This window comes from Antechinus flavipes, chromosome 1 (assembly GCF_016432865.1).
Source record: "Antechinus flavipes isolate AdamAnt ecotype Samford, QLD, Australia chromosome 1, AdamAnt_v2, whole genome shotgun sequence".
NCBI classification, from domain to species: Eukaryota; Metazoa; Chordata; class Mammalia; order Dasyuromorphia; family Dasyuridae; genus Antechinus; species Antechinus flavipes.
The window spans coordinates 713,914,131-713,935,276 of record NC_067398.1 but is presented as its reverse complement, the minus strand read 5'-3'; the positions used below and the strand labels follow the sequence as shown (position 1 = coordinate 713,935,276).

Here is a 21,146-nt window from a genome sequence, read left to right as displayed (position 1 = left end):
TTCACGCCACACTTTTCTATCAGCTCGAACCCTTCTGTGGGGGGTTCAGTAGGTAGAAGAGTTTGACAGAAACCTAGAGTGCCATAGGACAGACCCAAAGCCTACGGCAGAAGCTCTTAAGCCCTTTCTCGTTAGGTATTTGAATCCCAGAGTAGGATCCAAGCCAGACCCTTTTATGGATTCGGGATAAACAATTGTGATGTGCGAGACCCCAAATCTCCAAAGCTCGGCCAAGAGCACTCTTTTAAAAATTGGAAGAATTGCATAGGAGCTCTTGACTTGGATAATGGAAGTCACCTTAGGGGATGGAACAAGAGATTATTCTTCTCTACTGCCCCCTGTCTGTGGGTCCAATTGTACTACACATGGATTACAAAGAGGCTCGTGAGGGGAAAGCAGGAGAAAAAGTTCACCTCTGGGCTGAAGCTAATGTGGCCCCATTTAATAGGGATCCAGGTGAAGTCATTCAAAGCTAGGCAGCAGGTCCCCTGAAAAATATCTGGGACCAAGTGGTATCTTTCCTAAAACACTGAACGATCTTTTAAAAAAACTGGTGCCAACTCTGAAGTCTGGAGGACCTGAATTCAAATCTGGCCTCACTTAACCCCAATTGCCTCAGCAAAAAAAAAATTTTTCTAACACTGGAAATTATCCCTAAAATTAATTTCATATGCCTTTATTTCCGAGACTAAAATTTACTTCATGACTAAATAGCCAATGAATCTTAACTGTGATTAAGTGAGGAGTGACTTAATTTCTTTATCGTGACTAGTTTTCTACCAAAATCAGACAGGTGGGGAAGAAAAAAGTGCAAGCCAGTGAAAATGAGGTGGCTTCTGGGAATGCAATTAATGGAAATAATCATGGCTTCAACTAGCAGTGTTGGGAAATGCTCACCAGCTCTCCTTCCAAAGAAGATAAGGATCTTTGTGCACAGAAACACAAATATTGAATGATTATAAATGTTAGCATGATCCCAAGTAACCAGAGCTCTAGGCAGATTAGCTTAGCCAGCCTGGACACGGCATGTCTTGGAATCAGATGGGAGAGCCATCATCCTAAAAGATGACCCGGGGGCTTCAGGGGCAGAAAATGAGCCCTTTGAATGGGAACGAACAGATGGACGAAACCGAGTCAAGATGGACAAGGTCTTCTTCAAGAAAGCTCCATCACCGGGTCATGGCCAATTGCGCTCCCCCTAAATGTGCCCATCTGAGAAAATTTGCTCTCTGGTTTTAGCTTTCTGGACTAGCTTTCTGTTTGAATTTCCAGTAGATAAACATGGCTTTCTGATGGCTCCTTGGATCCTTTATAAAGGTGACTTATTTTAGCATCTGTTTCTGCTCAAGATCATAAACTCATGCTTGAGTGGTCATTCAGTCCAGTTCCCTGTCAGGATGAGTAAAGGGAGTTTTAGAGAAATAACATGACCCACCCAAGATCATTCAATCAAGGAAGTACCTGAGCCTGGCTCTCCTATCTTTTGCTCTAAGCTAGAGCAAATATTTCCACAGGTTTTCTGGCTTCCCTAAATCTTCTTTCATATCACTGTAAATGATTACTGCTGGACCATTCAGAATTTTGTGATCTGTGGGTAAATTACTGAGATTAAGGTTTTTCTGAGGGGAGATGAAAGACATCTTTTGTTTTGTTCTTTTTTCTGTTTTTAGTTTATTTAGTATTTAATATTTCCCTAATTAACAATTTTTAACATTCATTTTTAAAATTTTGAGTTCCAGATTCTTTTCCTTTCTCCTTCCCCACCCCACTGAGAATACAAGCAAGTATAACCTATATTGATAGGTTATCCATGTGTGGTCATGCAAAACATTTCCATAACAGTCATGTTGTGAAAGAAAATGTAAAAAGTGTGCTTCAATACACATTCAGACACCATCAAGTCTTTCTCTGGATACAAAAGGCAATTTTTAAAATCATATATCCTTAGAGTTGTCTTGGATTATTGCATTGCTGAGAATAGTCATCATTTATAGCTGATCATCTCATTATATTGCTCTTACTTTGTACACAGTATATTTCACTTTATATCATCAGCTCATGGAAGTCTTTCAAGGTTTTTCTGAGAGCATCCTGCTCATCATTTCTAATAGCACAATAGTACTTCATCATAATTAAATGCCACAATTTATTCAACCATTTCTCAATTAATGAGCATTCCCTCAATTTCCATTTTTCTTTTCCCCAGAAAAGAGCTGCTATAATTTTTTTGTACATATAGGTCCTATTCCTTTTTTTTATCTCTTGAGATGCTGACCTAGTAATAGTATTGCAAGCTCAAAGGATATGAATGGTTTTATAGCCCTTTGGGCAAAGTTCTGCTCTACAGAATGGTTGAATCAGTTCACAACTCTACCCAAAATGCAGAAATGATCCCATTTTCCCCACATCCCTTCCAACATTTGATATTTTCCTTTTTTGTCCTATTGGCCAATCTAACAGGTATGTGGTAGTATTTCAGAATGGTTTTAATTTGCATTTCTCCAATAAGAGCCAGAGTGAAAGGAGAGAGAATAAAATAAACTGGGGGGGAGGGGGGAGGGGGAGGATACATTAACAAGAGTAATTGTGGGAAAAAAGTTGAAGCAAATTTCTCTGATAAAATTTCTCATTTCTCAAATATATAGAGAATGGAGTTAAATTTATAAAAACAAGGGCCATTCCCCAACTGAGAAATGATCAAAATCATTTTCAAATGAGCCTAGATAGGGGAGGGGGTGGAGGGAGGGAGGGGAAAAATCGGAACAGAAGCGAGTGCAAGGGATAATGTTGTAAAAAAAATTACCCTGGCATGGATTCTGTCAATATAAAGTTATTATAAAATAAAATAAAATATTAAAAAAAAAGTATAATATCCCTGAAAAAAAAAAAAAGAGCCTAGATCTATTGAAGCTGCCACTGCTTTTGATTCTGGGCTCCCAAAGCCCACTCCTTGTTTGCTGGGACTATATTCTACTCTTACTCAAGTGGGACAAACCTTTCCCGGCCAATGTTGTAAGCTGTCTTTGGCATCTGTGGACTAAGGGGGTCTGGAAACTGCCCCTCCACCACTGATTCAGATGCCCTCAGGCCTGTTTCTGGTTTGCTGGGGCCAGCCCTCTGATGGCACAGCCTGTGTAGAGTGAGTTCCACTCTCACCTTAGTGCAACAGAGCCTTCCTACCGACCCCTCCAAGTTGTCCTGGGCTGGAAAACTGTTTCACTCCATCTTTTTTGTGGGTTCTCTACAATTTGTTTAGAGGTACTTGGAGGAGTTTGGGGGAGAGCATAGACGAGTCCCTGCCTTGTCTCTGCCATCTTGGTATTTTTCTGATGGCACTAAGCACAACTCTGCACTTAACAGTAATGGAGAAGGGACAGTGCAGGTTGTTAGGGAAAAGAGTCAATATTCATTCCTGTTCCTAGAAACCACCAGTTTCAGTTTTTAAGGTTTTAAGGAAAAGAATAAGTGGTTTTCCCATAGAGATAGAAAAGTCCAACTAAGGATAGAGAAATCATGGAAGTGAGAACAATAGCTACTCATTAATCACATCTAATTCCTTCATATCACTGAAAGCAAAAGGGCGGAGGGGCTCAGTTTTCAATGACTTATTCAAGGTTATAAGCAGTAAAATCAAAATCTGAACTCATTCAAAAATAATTTCTTGGAGAAAAAAAAAAGGTTTGAACCCAGGTCCTCAGACCCTAAATCTGATGTTCCTTCTATTAACCCATCTGGAAACGCTAGCGACACTCTCAAATGCACCATGCCAATGGAAACAGATACAAGTATTAGATCCAAACTTCAGCACTCCTGTGGGACTTTAAAAAAACCACTGAACCTCTCTCACCTCAGATTCTCCCACTGAAAATGAGGGAGTCATATTAGGCAAGCTAATTAGGTGAGGCTAATAAATGCCTGTTGTTGACTCAACGATCTTTTCCCACTCTAAGTGAATATACCTGTTCCCCTGACACATATGGCAGAGGCTTCATACTTTATAGTTTTAAAGTATACTTTTAAAGTCATGTCAAATTCTTCATTAAGAAATAAAAAACAATTTTTAAAAAAGATTTTTAAAAATGTAAACCAACAAATTAGCTTCAGATTGAGTCAGCCACACTGGAGGTTAATGTCTGTAGGACCTCAGAGGCTGCCTTGTCACTCCATAACTGAATCACAAATCATTGTGACAACCTCAGTGGCATAGAGGAGAGAATCCTGGCCCTGAAGTCAGAGGACTGGGGTTCAAATCTTCCCTGTGATGCTCATGACCTGAGTGACCCCCAAAAAGTCATTTAACCCCTATGAACTTCAGTTCCCTCATCTGTGTACACAAGGTAGCTTCTGAAATCCCTTCCCACTCCAGATCTATGGTGTATGGTATGTTATGACATAAGCTCTCTGACGAGGGGGGAATCTAATGTATTGCTCACTTGAGAATGTTAAGGTCAGTTAAGGATCAGGATCCATGAACTTTTTTTTTTTAAATACATAGACAGACAGATGTAAATTGAAAAAGTATTTAAATTTGACCGGTTTCCTTTGACATCCTTTGTTTTGTATGTCATGCACTTAATTTTTTTTTTTTTTTCTGAGAAGGGTTACGGGCATCACTTAAGCCAATAAAAGGGCCTCAGCCTAGACAATGGACTAGAGGAGTAGATTCTTCCCAGAGTAAGCTGCATTCTGACTCCGTATGAGTAATGCAACAAAAGGTGGATAAAGGCAGAAACACTCTAAATCTTAGTAGTTCTTTATAACATAATCCTTCGGTTTTCTTTCTGGAGAGACATCACAGCCCTGTGGAGTCAGGATAAATCATGTTGGAATCATTCCTCTGACTCTTGACTGGCGCGTCCCACCCTTACCCTGAGCACCTACTTGGGGGCCAATAATCCCTGCAGGTACTTCTTCTCTGGGACGCTGAGAGGCTCTCCAATAAGACGCTACGAAATATCTATTGTTATCCTGGGCTAAAGGAGATCACTCCTTTGGGGAAGGGGGGAGTGGAAAAGGAAGGCTGTTAAAGAGCTCCTAGGCGGAGGACACTCACTTTCTCGGTTTGTTCTTGATGATCATCACAGAAGCTCAGGGGGCAGTGGGCCCTGAATGTCAGTGAGTGCTGATCGGGGACAATAATGAACCCGCCCAAGCCACACGGCACAGCCCATCGTGGCAGCCACTTGTGTTCTATCCCTTCAAATATTTAAATATCAAATCAACTCCATTAACATAAAAATATTAAATATGAATAAGGCAATGGGCTCAGCACAACTGTAACTCATCCTAGGTAAAGGAGTAAGAGTTCTTGGGGCAGCCAGCTTAAATCCAGGACCCTAAAGAACCTACTTTCTCTGCTGAGGGCAGAACCCACAGGGCTCTGTGCAGAGACTGGTGTCTCCCTTGCATCAGGTAGCACTTCAGGAGTCTCCAAATGCCAGAGGGCCCCCTCTCAGCCCACCAAGACTCCTAGAGGTTCTGGGAGTCCCAGTTCAGGATTTCTACTTGCCACAGCTTCCATTAAAGCTCCCGCAGGTGATCCTGGATCCTTAGAGGCTCTGGCACAAATCCTGGGGGCCCAGCCCCTCCCCAAGCTGCAAAGGTGGAAAATACAGCCCCCACAATAAAGCTGACGTCTGCCTCCCCCCGCCCCCAAGGACTGGGCCACATTGAAGAGGCTGCTCATCACCACAAGACTGGCCACCAAATGATGGAAAGTTTTTGGCCACAGCAATTCATCAAAGGGTGAGGAGGCTGTGAACTGTGTCTGAGGGAAAACCCAAACTGATGAAGTCACGGGTCTTTGAAGTGTTAAATACAGGGGACGGTGGGAGCTGAAGCCAAAGGAGAGGCCTATGGGAGGGATGTGACGCTAAAAGGTTTCTTGGAAAAATGACCTCCAGAGAGACATCTCTCCTAAGGTTACACCCAGAGAAGGCCGAGTTTTGAATCGAAAGGGACCCTGGGTCTGGAAGGGCCGATGACTGACGGCTCTACCAAACTGCCTTGGCGTTTTTGCCAAGGCTCATGTCTGCTGCCTGTGCCCAGCCTCCCGGGGTGCATGGGAGCCCCTTGGAGAGAGCACTGGGCTTGGGAAACCTCGGTTTTCAAATTCTGTCAGAAATCTTTCATATCTTATCTAGCACCTGGGGGTCTTTGGTCAAGCTTTTCCTATCTTGGGTCTGAGTTTCCTCATCTGCAAAGCAAGGGATTGGACACAGTGACCTCAAAAGAAGGTCCCTTCTGGCCCTAAATTATCCGTCCCGTGACTTCGGGGGGCAGGGAAGCTGCAGTGTCCCTGTGCCCTGACTCACCGGGATGGGGATTCTCCAGAGAAGCTGGAGGGGATAATAAGAACATGTAACATTTATAAGAGGCTCTGTTGCAATTAGAAATGTGTGAAGAAAGCAGAAGAGACAGAGCTTCCACTGTACAGCTAAACAAACTGAGATCCCATGAGGGTAACCAGCACAAGCCTATGCCCTGCCAGCCCTCCTTCCAGTGGGAAGCCTCAAGGTCCCCAATCCAGGTGGTTCTTTACCTAGCTATTTGGAAGGACCCCCCCCCCAGCCCTTGGCATACCCCCCGCCCACCTTGGCATAGCTCTTCCCTCCCCAGCCCTTGGCCCATTCCCTCTGTTTGCATATCCCTCTGCCTCCAGAGCCACATGACCCCCACCGGGAGCCCAGCAGCCTTCGGTGACCCTCTGCTTCAATTTCCCCAGAGCAAGTTTCCTCAAGGTCTCACATCAGTGGCCGGCCCTCAGTCTCCTTTTCTAAATGTTTACTGAGCACCCCTTAAGTAAGTGCAGAACTGCAGAGAACTGAATCCGAAATTATAAGGGCCGAGCTCAAGGCCCTCAAGAAGGGGTATGAGAAAGTGTCCCGCCCCCACTTCTCTACCTCTGCTGTTGGGGAAACATGGACACGGAACACTATGTGGAAGGTCAGAACGCTAGGTGGAATGCCAGCACATTACACGGAACGTCGGCACACTACGCGGAATGTCACACTTTCCTGGTAGGTTACGGTTTTCTTCCTCCGGCTGGCCGAGGATGAGGGACAGGTCTTGTTTCTCTGTGGTTGGTCCGGCCCCTGCACGCGAGGAAAGCTCTTGGCTTTGGCCCTCCAGGCCCAGGCAGAGGCAGAGCCGAGCCTGGGAGGTCAGCCGTCCCTGCCGGGCCTCGGCTCTTGGCTGCAAGATGAGACAGCCGAGTGTGAGGCCAGCGCCAGATCTTGGACCCAAGAGGCCTCCTCAGACCGTGCGTTCCCTGCAGTCTCCCATGATGGCGTGTGGCTGCTGGGGAGCCTGGGAACATCTCTCATCCGCCCCAGGAGAAGCTGCTGCAGTGACCAGGCCACTCTCAACCCGGGGACCACGAAGCAGGACCATGAAGTCCCTTCGATGCTGGGAAAGGTCCTAGGCTTCCTGTTTCCCTGTTTCTTCCCCTGATCTCGGCCCACTCCCTCCACTCTAATCATTTCCTAAGTGGTCCCGGTCACACCAAATGAAAACTGATGGAGATGCAAGACTCACTCACCCTAGGGCTTCTGCTCACCTTACTATCCTTTGTGAGCAGGGAGCTCGAGCAGAGAAAGGGCAGAGCTGGGAGCTGATCTTCCCGGCCTCATCCACGGGAAGAGCCCAATCAAGCGAGCGGCTCTGAGGGGATTCAGGGGGGCTCCCAGCAGGAGAGCCGGTGCTGGGCTTGTGGGACAGACCGAGTGCAGTCTGAAACTCCCGGCCAGATCGGTTTTGTTCAGCGAGCACCCTAGAAGTTACAATGGCAGTCCCTGTCCATCCTACTGAGGTCCCACAGAAAAAAGACTTTTCTGAGGCTGGCTGGGCTATGGTTTCACAGCTGGTCTGGCCCAGAATTTGCCACAAAAGTAATAGCTGACGGACTTCTGGGAGGAGAGCTCTGAGGGCATAACCTTCCGGAAGCCCACAATGGGGCTGCATTTGGTGTCCCCTAAAGTCTTGAAGCAGATACTAGGGAGCAAAGACCATTGAGGGAAACCAAAACCATGGTCCAGTGAGGTCTGTAGAGGGCTGAGGCTTTCTGGAGAATAATAAGAGCAACTGATTTTCTACAGTTACTGTAGATTTATAAAAGGTAAAAAAAAGTGTCAATATACTTTCTCATCTGATCCTCCCAGCAGCCCCGGAAGGGACTAACCCCATCTCTCAAAAGACGGTGAAGGCGAACACGAAGAGCCCGGCTCGGCTCCGAACGGCGCGCCCATCTGAGCCCGGGGTGGCAAGGGCGTGGAAGCCCTCAAGCTCACCCGTGCGCCCGGGAAGCCAGCTCCCAAACACACACGTCCCAGTGGCAAACAGGGCAGCTCCCCAAGACTTTGAAGAGGCTCCTTTCAAGTCAGCCTCCCCTCAACTTCACTCTCTCCAAATCTCTTCCTGCTTTGAATGATCTTCAGCTGAAAAGGCCTGTACATACTAGGTGCAGATGGCAGCAGTTACAGCCCCGAACCAGATGCTGCAGTCTCTAATTTGATTGAAAGGATATAATTAGACAACAGAAACACTTTAATGAAAGAGCAAAACATGGCGGGAGGGAAGGACGGAAGGCACTTAAGGGATGCCAAAACACCCACTGGTAATAGGAGCCCCGCGTCTGGGGGAAAGAACGGGAAAAGACCCTTAAAAGGACAGTGCCCATCCTGTTTATTTCCCCACAGACGGAGGAATAGGGCTTTTATTACTGTAGATTTCCACTGTATTTTATGTGGGAACAATCTGATTCAAACCAGAAGGGACTTCAGGGGGACATCAAAGAAACACAAATATGGCTTCTGTGGTCATTATTAAAAATATTTTTACCAGCCCAATAATTTTCTTTGAAGATGAGTTTTTATAGATTGAACAGCAGCAAGTAATTTACATACTGAGATCGGATTGGCCGGCGGTGACTGGTAGCCCCCCCCTCCTCCCCAGAAGACAGCCACCACGTGGTTGCCATCTTTCTCAAAACTCCAGGCAGATACTTCCATTTATTTCTATCTGTTTTAAGAGATGAAAAGTAGTTTCTGTTGTTTTTTTTTTTTTAATCCAGTCACATGTGTTGATGGTGACATACTACCCTGACTCATCTTGAAAATCTGTCTCCACTCCCCCACAAAGGAAGGGAGGAGGGGGCCCTAAAGAGCCCTCCTCCCCATCGAAGGGACATCCACGCTGGCTGGAGGGCCAAGAGCCCACCAGCCCGAAAGGAGGGTGCAGCTGCCAAAGCGGGGCGACGTGGGGCAGCCATTCACTCGGCCCCCCCTGCCCAGCAGAGGCAGCGCCCCACCCTTGTGGCAAGTCAAACAATCAAAAGTTTAATGGCCAGGCTGCTTGCCAGGGATTCAATCAGTGACAGTAGAAAGTAGGGGCTGGGCCTCAGCAAGGGGGGAGGGGAGGGAAGGGGGAGTCAGAGAGCAGTCTGATGCCCACGAGAAGGAGGGATGGATGGGACCTTGCATGTCAAGGGCCTGGCTCCCAAAGGGCACTGCCTCCCCCCCCACCCCCCAACGGTGCGCCTCCCCAAACTGCTCTGGGACAAGTCCAGGCCATGGAGGTATTTGCCTGGAGTGAGAGAGAAGCCCCTGGCGGGCTGAGAGGCGGCCCGACTCCCTCTGGGAGCGGAGGGCCCCTTTCTGACAAGCCCTCTTCTCCGCTGCCCGGCTCAATAATGCCAGGGGCCGCCCCCGGAACTCCCCCCTCCTGGCTGCTGTGGATGTGAGGAGCCCAGCCCGTCCCTCCCCATAGCCCCACGCAGCTGTGCAGTGGCCAGGTCCCGTTCCTTGGAAGGCCTCCCCGCCCTCGGTGCTGTCTTACTCATCCCCTGGTGCAACAGCCAGGGACAGGCCCTCGACCTCGCCGGCCTTCGCTTTCTAGCTTTCCCTCTGCCTTCGAGTCTCTCCCCTGGCCTGAGCCGTGTTTGGGACAGCCAAAACACTGGTGGAAACCTGACGCCCCACTGCCATTAATGTGAGTCCGGCTCTGAGAGGCTCTGAGAGGGTGACTCCCCCACGGTCCCCCAGGGCCACATGGATTCCGGCTGGGCTCTTTAGTCTGGCGTTCAAGGCCTTCCATGAATTGGCCCCGGCCTAGCCCTCCATACTCTGTGCCACTATCCGGATAACTCACTACTCCCCCAAATATCCTCCACCTCTCCCCAACCCCCCCAGCATCTCTGCACTTCCCTCTCTCAGGAAGACAAGACTCCGACCTGTTGAACCTCGCAAGCTCTGTACTGGGTGCAAAATGCTTTCCTGGCTCCTCCCCCAGAGGAGACACGCCATCTCCTGCCTCCGGCCCATCCCCCCCACCCTGCACTGCGGCTGGGAGCACTCACTCCCTTGCTCTCTCATCCCCTCCATCCCTTGGGATCTTCAGCTCCATGCAAAATTCACCTCCAAAGGCACTTCCTTCCTGAGCTTTCCAATTCTTGGCAATCCCCACCCCCCCCAAAAAAATATTCATTTTTCTATTTTTTATTTAAGCTTATTTTAAATTTTTATTTAAAATTCTATTTTAAATGAACTTAACTGGATATAGCACATATGCACAAGGCAGAATATAAACGCCTTTTTTATGTAAACAACTCCCAAACTGAGATGGAACAGCACTCACTACAAGTTCCTTTCCATCTCTGTGCCTCAGTTTCCTCATCTGTACAAAGAGGGAAATGGGCTGGGGAACCTTCAAGGCTCCTCCAGGTCTGTTCCCCAACAGCTCCCAAGCCAGGCTCCCCATCCTCAAAGGTCCCAACTCTGCTGAGATCTTGGAAGGTACCAGATGGGAGGAGCTTCCTCCTCTTAGCCCACGATACCCGGCTCCAAACACGCTCGTATTCTGTCTGCTCTACCTTCTCAAAAAACCCCGGCTTTATTCTGCCTCCTAACTGCAAGCTCCAGGAAGCCACGTACGATGGCTTCCTTTTTTGCTAAAGTGCCGCGTCCCGGGTTTTACACATACTGAGCACTTAGTAAATGTTTGTTGAATAAGTGAATTTGAATCCAATGGACAACTGAAGCAGCTAAAATAAATGCGGAGGAGGGAGAGGATGTGGAGATACATATGTTCATATTTCTAAAATCATACTGAGGAGATGGAAGCTACAGGATCAGAGCATTTGGGCTCGAAGGTCCCCCTCGGTTGACAGAAAAGGAAGTAATGAGACTCTCTGGAGTTGGCCGTGATGGAACCAGAGGGGGACGTCAATCGATGGGATTTGGGATCGGGCCGGGGGATACAAAACGACAGAAGTGGGACAGCTCTGGTCCTGGAGTCAGGGGAGATGAGTCCCTTTGCAACTATGTCTACAATGAATCCAGGGAGACCTGGGGTCACCCCCATGCAGTAAAGGGGAGGGGGAGAGGGAGTAGAAAGCGCCTCACCCTCCCACACACTGGCTGCCCAGGTGCTTGCAGGGGGCCTGAGGCAGCCTTGAAAACCTGTTTATGAGCATGTTCCAAGGGGGCTGGGAAGGGGAGAAGGGAGGGTGTGTCTAGAAAATTATGCACTTCCCTATTCTTTTTGTTGGGGACAAAAGCTGTGTGTACACACACACATACACACATACACGCACACACGCACACACACACGCACACACACACACACACACACACACACACACACACACAGAGCGAGCCTTTTCTCTTGAGTGTTTTGCATTAACTCCGTGTTCCCTAGTACAAACACAATCAACTTGGTATGTCTGAACGTTTCGCTTTTCTGGCCAAAAAAAAAAAAAAAAAAAAGATTTCATCAAAACAAAATAATCTACCACGTTAATCATGCTGTTATTTTAAAAAGGGATGCTCCGCTTCATGTCGAATGACAGAAATGGGGATGTGAAATCCGCCTTAAAAGAAGCGACAAATGTTTTCCCGGGATGGATTTCACCACTGGCCTCGGCCCCCGCACCGCCCCCCACCCCAGCCACACCTGCCACCATATCACAGCTGAGGCCGTTCCAGGGCCCCCGGGAGACGCCAGTGTCCTTGCCGTGGAATCCTAGCCCCCAAGTGCTGCCCGGCTAGACTTCGGGGGGGGGGGCTCATCTGCGTGGTGGGCCCTGTGGTGTCTGTACCCCCATTTCAGAGGGCTGGTGTGGGAGTCCCCGTTCTCAGGTGCCTGGAGTGGGCTGTGATGGATATATTGAGGTGGTTTCATCCACGTTCTGGTTAAAAGATTCACCCTCAGTGTCCCCAGCGGCTCTCTATCCTGGTGTCCCCTCGCTGAGGCCCGCTCGGCCCCAAATCTGGGCTCTTTCCAGCTCCCCAAGAGCCTCCTGTGGATCCCAAAGAAGTCTCCAAGCTCGCTTCTCTGGCCAGCCTGCTTTCATACTGCGAAAGGACCACCCCAAAGCGGCTCTGCTCACCATGATCCCCTGGTTGATATGTTTGAAGGAAAAGCAAAGAAACATGGCAATGTCTCAAACCAGTGTTAATGAGGCTAAGTCTGGCTGCCCCAGGGCAGTTTGGGAAATCCAGGAATGAGAGACTTCAGGGACAGCTCTCCATTCCTCCAAGCTGAGGAACACTGACATGCCCCAGAGCCAATGACTTCCAAGAACCTCCCTTCCCTGGGCTACAGGCCCTCACTAACCCCTTTCTCTCCCCCACAGTGTGACCTAGTGTTAAGGACTTCCATGTCACTTCAACCAGTCGCTGAGGCAAACTGAAACACCCTCTCTGTGCCAGATGTTTTGTTAAGTCGATGACCTCAAAGAACTTCCCTTCTGAGAGGAAACGACGGACTAGAAGATACTCGAGACCAAGCTGATTTTACAGATGAGGAAACTGAGGCCTTAGCAGGGTACCTGCCTTGTCCAAGGTCACACAGGCAGTATGATCCAGGGACAGAATTTGAAGCCAGAGCTCGTCTCACATCTTCCCACTTCTGTGAATTGCAGTAGTGAGCCGGCACAGCGGATAAGAACCACAACAGTAACAAGAGCTAACATCTCTATAGCACCCACTGTGCGCCAGGTGTGCCGCTAAGTGCCTGGCTAACATCTCTGTAGTACCCACTGTGTGCCAGGTAGTGCCACTAAGTGCCTGGCAGGGACCATCTCCTTTGGTCTGCACCATAGCCCTGGGAGGCAGGGCGGGGGTCACCTCTGTTTTATGAGGCAGAAAGACAAATTTAGTGACTCTGGCCAGCCCAGCGTGGCTGGTTTTGAATTCGGACCCCAGCCGGCCCTCTCCCAGTGCTTCTCCTGGTATCATACCTCCCTGCAGCTTTCCACTTTTTAAGTGACTGAGTGACCAGAAGAAAAACCGTCCGGAGCCCCTGAACCTCGAGCAAAGCTTCGCCTCCCTCCAACTCCCCAAAGCACAGGCGCATCATTGCCTTGGCAGGTTTTCTTCCTAAGGAATGGCTTCTGGCCTTCAAGGAGCTCATGCTAACCCGAAGCGGGCACTCCTGATCACCACCCCTTCTGGGACTATTGCCGTGGCTAAAAGGGGATCCCTTGGTGGCCAACGTCATGCCGAGCTTTGTGGACTCGGACGGGGTGGGGAGCGGGGGGCGGGTCCGTGAGGGAGGCGGAGGGATTGCCCCAGGGGGCTTTTCCTGCCCCATCTGGGATTGCCCACCTCATCCTGGGGGCAGGAGGCTATTGGCAGCTCCATTGTACAGTTTGTACAGTGTCTGCACTGTACTTTAATGGCCCGTTCAGGAGACATGCAAGGTTTCCCCTGCACTCCGAGAGCTTAGGCTAGACTCGATCGGCTCCCACTGGTGTCGGCAACAGCAGTGCAACGCACCCACGGAGTGACCTGAATCTCACTGGGTCACAGACTTGGAGCTGGAAGGGACCTCAGAAGCCATCTAGTCCAATGGCCTTTTACAGATGTGGAAACTGAGGCACAGAGAAGTGACTTGCTCTAGTTAACCCAGGTCTCCCTCCACAATCTAAATCCCACATAGTCAGCACAGGTCAACATTAGAAACTGCCCCAAGCCTTCTTGACTCAAGTTCAATGTACAACATAGTGGATCCAACAGGGAGGATCAAAGGCCCTTAGGGATCATCCAGTCCAAATCCCTAATTGAACAAGTAAGGAAACTGAGGTACGGAGATCTGGAGCCACCTAGTTCCCCATCTGGAATTCTTCCCACCGCACTGTGGTGCCTCCATTGGCCCTCCCTACGACCCCGAGGTCGTGGCCATTTTATACGGCAGACAACATGGGCCACTGGGTTTGTCCAAGGTCCCACAGACGAGCGCCCAGTCCAGCCCTTCTGGGGGTCACCACTCTCTCTCCTCTCCACGCTGCTTGCAGGGCAGCTGAAGGTAGTGGAGAATAGATTCAAGCAAGTTCAAATGAGGTGATTTCAGTGGCTGACTGCATGAATGCTGTAAGGGACCTGGGAGGCCATTGTTTGTCAGAGAAGCAGAGGGAAGATGAGAGATTGGGGTCAGGTGTTTTGCCACACTCCCCCGCCCCGCCGGGATGGGATGGGAAGCTGACTGGGGAAATCGCTCTGGGGGCCCCCACCCACGAAAGCAGCTCCAGAATTCGGCGGAGCACCTGAGGCACGCGGTCCGCACCAGGATGCAAAGCGGCACCGCAGAGAGCCGAGCCGAAGCCAGCTCCCTGGATGAGCTCTCCCACAGGGCGTGGGAGGAAACACTCCATCCAGATGCCCGGCCGAGCCAGCTGCCGCCTCCCGGCCCTGCCTTTGTTCCTCTCTTCCCATCGGATGAGAATCGGGAGGAACGTGAGCGAGAGCGAGCTCTGCCTTCCTCCCCGTCCTTCCTTAAGGAGGGGAAACGAATCGGGGGAACCTTGAAGATTCCGGGCTGGCTCCACAGAATCCCGAGAAGTAGCGGGCAGGGGAGTGAGCGAACTGCTTTTTAAAGCCAGCCTTCAGAAACGAAACCACCAGTAGTTTCAAGCTTGCAATATGGTGCAGAACCAAAGTATTGAAATAATTTTTTCCATCCACAAAACGTTGAGAAAATTACAGTTATCGAAAAAAAATAATAAAATGATGCACTTGGCAGATCTTCACAGTGAGACGGGCTTTTTTATTGAAGTGGAGTTTGGGAACTGGTGGGTAACACTCAGGAGGGGGGTTCGAACAATGGGAGCCCTTCCTGGAAATGTGCTCCCAGAAGAAAGGACGCTGAACTAGGAGGCTGGTGTCCCGAGCCACCAAAGCCTTCAGGGGGACTGGGGACTCCGGGCTCTGGCTCACCAAGGGCCTGTTGCTTGTGGTTCATTTATCTGTCACCCTAGTACAGTTCCCCCCTCACACATACACACACACACAAAACCCTGGGTTTCCAATCACTCAAGGCCTCAATTTATCCAGCCTGAAACCAAGCAAGTCAATGTCACAGAGGAAGGGGCTTCACCTTCCAAACAAGTATTGCCTCCCCAGCAGGAGAAGCGCGGAGCCATTTACTGCTTCTGTACTGGGTCAAAGGTGAGCCCAGGTATTTTCGGCCCCTCCTCTCTCCTCCTGACACACCCAGGACCACACAGAAGGAAATGCGAAGGGAAAGGGTTACTAAGTCCCCGCTCTGTTGCTAACTATGTCCCAGGCTTCAGAGAAAATACAAAACTCCTCAGACCCATCACATACAACATATATGTATAAGAATGTTAGAGCATGAAGGAGACTATGGAATAATGCGCTCATTTTATCGACCAGAAAACTGAGGCCCAGAAAATCCACAGGCGGGTCTTTCAAATTTCCATGGAAGCCGCCTGTTCCTTCACCACCATTTTCTGCGGGGGATCCTGGGACTTTTTCAGCTGTTTTATATTCCTGCTGCCTGGCTCTTTAGCCGATGCTTGCTGAGTGACTGACCCTTCCCTGGGTTAGCCAAAGTGGTTTCTCTTCTAAGAAGTCTGGAGCTAATGAGAATCTCCCAGCATTCTAGATGGGTTGAAGAAAAACATCCCAGGCACTGCCCTGCTCTCTCTCGCTATTAATTCTGTGCTTTGCCAATTTCCTAGATCAAATGGAGGAAAGAAGCCTCAGTTCTCCTCTGGAGGCCTCCCTAATGGACTCTCCCCCCAGCCCTTTAAGGTGCTCAGAGATGAGCGTCTAACTCCACGTAATTAGTGAATCAACACAAAAGAGATCCACTTTCCAGCGACATCTCTGGGCCTTTCCCCTCCCTAAATGAGGGTAGAGTAGAAGTCTACCTTTCACCTCTGGGAGCATTTTGCCTTTGTCTGAGGACAGACACAGAGCTGGTTCCCTTTACCCTAATTACAGTGAAGTCCCGATGGAGCAGGTCCCACTCTATCTTGGGAAACTGACATAGCTCAACATTGAACTTCTGTCCAGAAGGTTAAAAAACTCCCACCCGGGGCTTTTTCTCCGTCCCGGGGCCCTCCTGTCCCCCAGTCACAGGCTACCTGGCACCTCAGGGGGCTGGATAGCTTCTCCTCAGCCTCTATTCTTTGTGGGGAAAACTGAAAGAATAAAGGGGGTTGTGGGAGGCAGCCACTCATATTTCTGGACATCTTCTCTATCTCCTGGCAGAATGGGGTGTGTTCCCTGACAAAAAGCAGCACACATTTGCATGTGCAAGAGAAATCTGGCTTCCTCCGAAGGATTAAAGTTACATAAAAACCAGTGGACCGGCCAGGAAGGGAGGTTACTGGGCTCCAGGAGTGGAGTAGGGCCAGTAGGGTTCCACACTGGGCTCACAGGGTGGTCCCTGCCACTTCTGAGAGGACCCCGGCATTCCCAACACTCGTTTTCCCTCAACCATGGATGGTATAGGCTGCTAAACATAGCCTCACCGGGTGCCCTGTCTCCTCCCTGCTCTCAGAGTTATCTAGGACCCAGCACAGGATTCCCAGGAAGCCCCCCAGCCCAGCCCGCCGCACCCACACAAGGGAAAGAGGAAAGAACCCTGATTTGGGGATCTTGGTGTGTTTCTTAGAGCCACAGAAGGAAAACCCCTGGGGGTTCCCTGTTTCACAGGGAGGAAACTGAGACTGAGAAGAGAGGAGAGCATTGCCCCGTGTCTGCCACATCTACAGGTAGAAATGACTTACGTGTGTCTGTTTAGACATAAAAGTGACTATGTCTATCTCCACACACATCTAGAGTATCTATACACTGTACACAAAGTATCTACACACTGTACACAAAGTATCTATCGACACACTGTAAACACAAAGTATCTACACACTGTACACAAAGTGTCTACACACTATAAACACAAAGTATACTGTACACAAAGTATCTGTCTACACACTATAAACAAAGTATCTACACACTGTATAGATACAAAATATCCATACACTTATTGACACATTTTCCTCCCTCCCTCCTTCAATAAGAACTTGCTGGCTGACTGTGGCCCAAGGTCAGTCCTACAGCGGGTGACTACGGGACAGAGGCAGCCTCCGGACCAAGTCCTCGGACTCCAGGGCAGGGTTTCTCCCACAGCCCCAATCAAACTCTCCAATTCGATCACAGGCTGGCAACCCGCTTGCCTCCTCTGGACCTCGGTTTCCCCGCCCGGTAAAAAGTCCGTGCCCAACAGCCCAGATTCGAGGTCCCGGGACTCCCACCTCACCCTCCCCCGCGGCCGGAGCCCTGAGCCCCGCACTCTCCGAGGTCAGGGGTAAGCGGGGATCGTCCGGGGAACCTCAGTTTCCTCCCCTGTAAAGAGGGCGGGGGTCCGCACGATCTTTGTCCGAGCCGATGCGAGGAGAACGCGACTCGGGTCCGGGCGCTCGCGGGCGCGGCTCGGTCACTCACCGGGCGCCGGTCTGGGTCCGGGTCCGGGTCCGGTTCCGGGTCCGAGGCCGGGTTCGGGTCCGGGGCGGGCGGCCAACGCCAGCGCGGCAGAGAGGAGGGCGAGGCGGGCGGCGGGCGGCGCCATGGACCGGTCAGTGCGGGGCCCCGGGGCGCGGCCCGGGGGAACAGGGGAAGCGCGGGGAGCCGTGGCCGGCCATGGGAGCGGGACGCGGGGCCCCAACAGTCTGCCCGGCTCGGCCCCGCCCAGCCAAGCGAGTCCCGCCCTCTAGACCCCGCCTCCCACGTGCGACCCGCCTCCTCCCGCCCCTCCCTAAGCATGCGCCTCGCCTCCAGCGGGGCCACACACCCCCGACGCGGTCCGGCTTGACCGTAAAGGGGAGGGGTCCATCAGTACCTCCATCATGGCCCCGCCCGATTTTTCAGAGGCCGTTCTCGCCCCGCCCCAAGTAGGCGCTTCATCTCCTACGAAGCCACGCCCCCTCTGCGTGAACCGCCTGCGCAACCAGTTCAGACCGCGAGGAGCATGGCAGCTCAGAGCCCTTCGTTACGGTTCCGCCCCCAGAGAGCCACGCCCACATCTCATAGGCCCCGCCTCCTCCCGCCCCAAGCACGCTTTATTCCCAGGACCACGCCCCCCCACTGAGGGGGCGGGAACGCTCAGTCATGCATCATAACTCCACCTCCGCGTCAAAGGGAATAGCCCACTTACCCACTCACCCAGGGAGGAACCGCCTCTGCTTCCAGTGCGGGACATGCGCGCTGAGGCATCTCAGGATCACTTCCAACAAGCTCCGCCCCTTCGCCCCGAAGGACCCAACCGGGAGGGTGCCTCGACTCCGCCCCCTAGGGGCGAGTGCCATCGGTAACCACTCCTGTCAAACGCTCGTCTAAGTTTGGGAGGAGGCGTTAGCTCTGGGCCCCGCCCATCAAAAGATGTGTGTTCTCAATTGGTCCGGCCAAAGAGGAGGGGTGGGACGAGTAAGTGGTGGGGATGGAGGAGGTGGAGATCTGTGCCGAGAAGGGAAGGATGGGTAAACCGGAGCCACCTGGAGCGGAGCAAAGGAGGGGAAAGAGCTCGCAGTAGTAGAGCGTCTGATAAGGTTTCTCCTGCGTGCTAGACACTGGGCAAAAGTGAAACAAGCCTGGCTGGCCCTCGAGGAGACATAAATAACTTAATAATTAACAAATAGAGAAACGCACACACAAGTAAATAAAAGCTAGCATCGACCCAGAGCTTTAAGATCTGCAAAGCGCGCTTAGCTTAAGATCTGGAAAACCCCCGAGCTCACAGAACTAGTAAATGGCTCCTACTGGATTTGAACTCATTTCTTCCTGACTCTGTCCATTGCCGCTTACATTCCAACCGGAGAGATGGCGTATGTAGCCAACTACAAGAATGGGCAACTCATTTCGAGGTGATTTAGATGGTCTTAGAGACCATCCGTTATTACCTACACAATTTATACGTTGGGAAACTCAGCTCAGAGACATAAAACCTGACTAGGGATCCAAGGCAACCAAAAGGTCTCAAGTATAATTTTGTCTGACCAACCCGTGTAGGAATATCCTCTAAACCGAAGTCTGAAGTTAACCAGCTGCCTCTGGGACATTTCCAGGGACCCTACCAGGCGCAGTCCAGGGACCCTGCCAGGCCTAGTCCAGGGACCCTACAAGGCCTAGTCCAGGGACCCTACCAGGTGCAGTCCAGGGACCCTACCAGGCCTAGTCCAGGGACCCTACCAGGCCTAGTCCAGGGACCCTACCAGGCCTAGTCCAGGGACCCTACCAGGCTCAGTCCATGCCCTTTTGGGTATGTTCAATCAAGCTGTCGTGTAGTCCTCTTTCGCCACTCATCAACAAGACTATGTTCAGGGTAGCCACTCTACTAAAATCCTGGGAATACAAATATAAGCAGAAGGACAGTCCTTGCTTTCCAGAAACTTACATTCTCTCAGAGGAAGATAGTAAGTAAAAGGAAGCTGAAAAGGGAGGGCTTCTCTTCCTTCAGAACTTTTTGTCCTGGTACAGCCTTCTCAGGGAAGTCCTCCCTGATTCCCCTTTTCATCTGCAAAGTGCTTTCTTCCTCCTCAGTTTTGTCTAAAGCAGTTGGCCTTTTGCTGCCACCATCTCCACCTAGTAGTCTACACATCCCTGTATATGTATTGGAGACACACATTTCCACTCCAGCAAAGCAAATAATTTCTTTTAAGCTACACAGTCCCCTCAGTGGAAAGTAGATGAAGGAACTGAGGTGAAATAACCTGTACCTGACCAACCAACTGGTAATTCCCAGAGGCTGGATTTGAACTCAGAACCCTCTTGCATGGATCTATTAATAAACGAATGTAAACTCCTTACCGGTAGGAATGATTTCACTTTTTTTAATACTTGTGTCCCCAGCAAGTTGTGAAGCACCCAGCACAGTGCCTGGCACTTTAGTAGATACTATATAAAAGCTTATTCTCTCCTCTTATTATTTTATTCTTCTCCCCTTCCTACTACAGAGCCTGGCACACAGTAGGGTGCTTATAGATCAGTAAGCATTGATTAAGCTCCTACTATGTGCCAGGCACTGTGCCACCAGAAAAATAAAAAGAAAGACAAATCAGGGAGATTCCTTTCTAAGCCGGCCTTGGGAAATACTTGGACCCCTTCAGTAGACGAGCCCTAGAAATAAAATGGGCCCTTTTCGGAGGATGATTGAGTATCCCTGACTCGGCAGCAGCAGCCAAGGGCAGAGCCTGGCACCTGGTGGGTGGGGGGAAGGGGTGTGTGTGTGTGTGTGTGTGTGTGTGTGTGTGTGTGTGTGTTCGTTCGGATTTAGACAAAGTGACCTTTTTTCCCTTTTAAACCGAAGCCACCCAGTCTCCCCTACCCTTTCTCCCCTCCCTTTCCCCCTCCTTCCCCCTCCTCCGTCCTCCCCCCCTCCCCCACTCCCCACCACTCTGGTCTCGCCCGCGGGCCAAGCAGACTGAGTCTAAACAAAACTCGGCCCCGAGTCCTGGGCGCTCCCGGTGGCCGCCCATGCCGGAGGGCAGGGCCCCCGAGCCCGGCCCGCCATCTCTCCGCCCCCGACAGGGGTTTTCCTCTGGGGCTGACTAAAGCCCCCGGTAATTAGGAGCCGGCCTGACAGGTTCAAGCCGGGCCAGCCCGCGGGGCTGAGGGACCTGCCTAGCTTTCCCTTCAGTGCCTCCGCTCGGGGAGCCCGCCTGGCGTGTGGGAACCTGCGCCGCCTGGCACCGGGGCCGCGGCTCTGGCCGCGTGTGCTGGCACGCAGTGGCTCCTGCAGTCAGCGGGTCCTAGTCGGCTCTCGCGCGCCGGACTGGGCGCGGGGCCCCCTCCCCAAAGCGGGCCCCGATTGGCCAGATTCGGCCCCCTCCCAGCTCCTAGCTCCTCCGC

The 21,146-nt window shown here is 50.9% G+C and overlaps 1 protein-coding gene across 1 annotated transcript in view; it reads right to left on the bottom strand.

The window, feature by feature from the left end:
* KREMEN1 (kringle containing transmembrane protein 1) overlaps window positions 1–18,668 on the bottom strand; it is a 38,867-nt gene extending 20,199 nt beyond the window's left edge. Inside the window, exon 1 of the mRNA XM_051973050.1 lies at window positions 17,748–18,668. Within this exon, the coding sequence (XP_051829010.1) occupies window positions 17,748–17,871 (124 nt within the window). The 5' untranslated portion in view covers window positions 17,872–18,668. The remainder of the gene's footprint in view (window positions 1–17,747) is intronic.
* Between the last annotated feature and the right edge of the window lie 2,478 nt (window positions 18,669–21,146).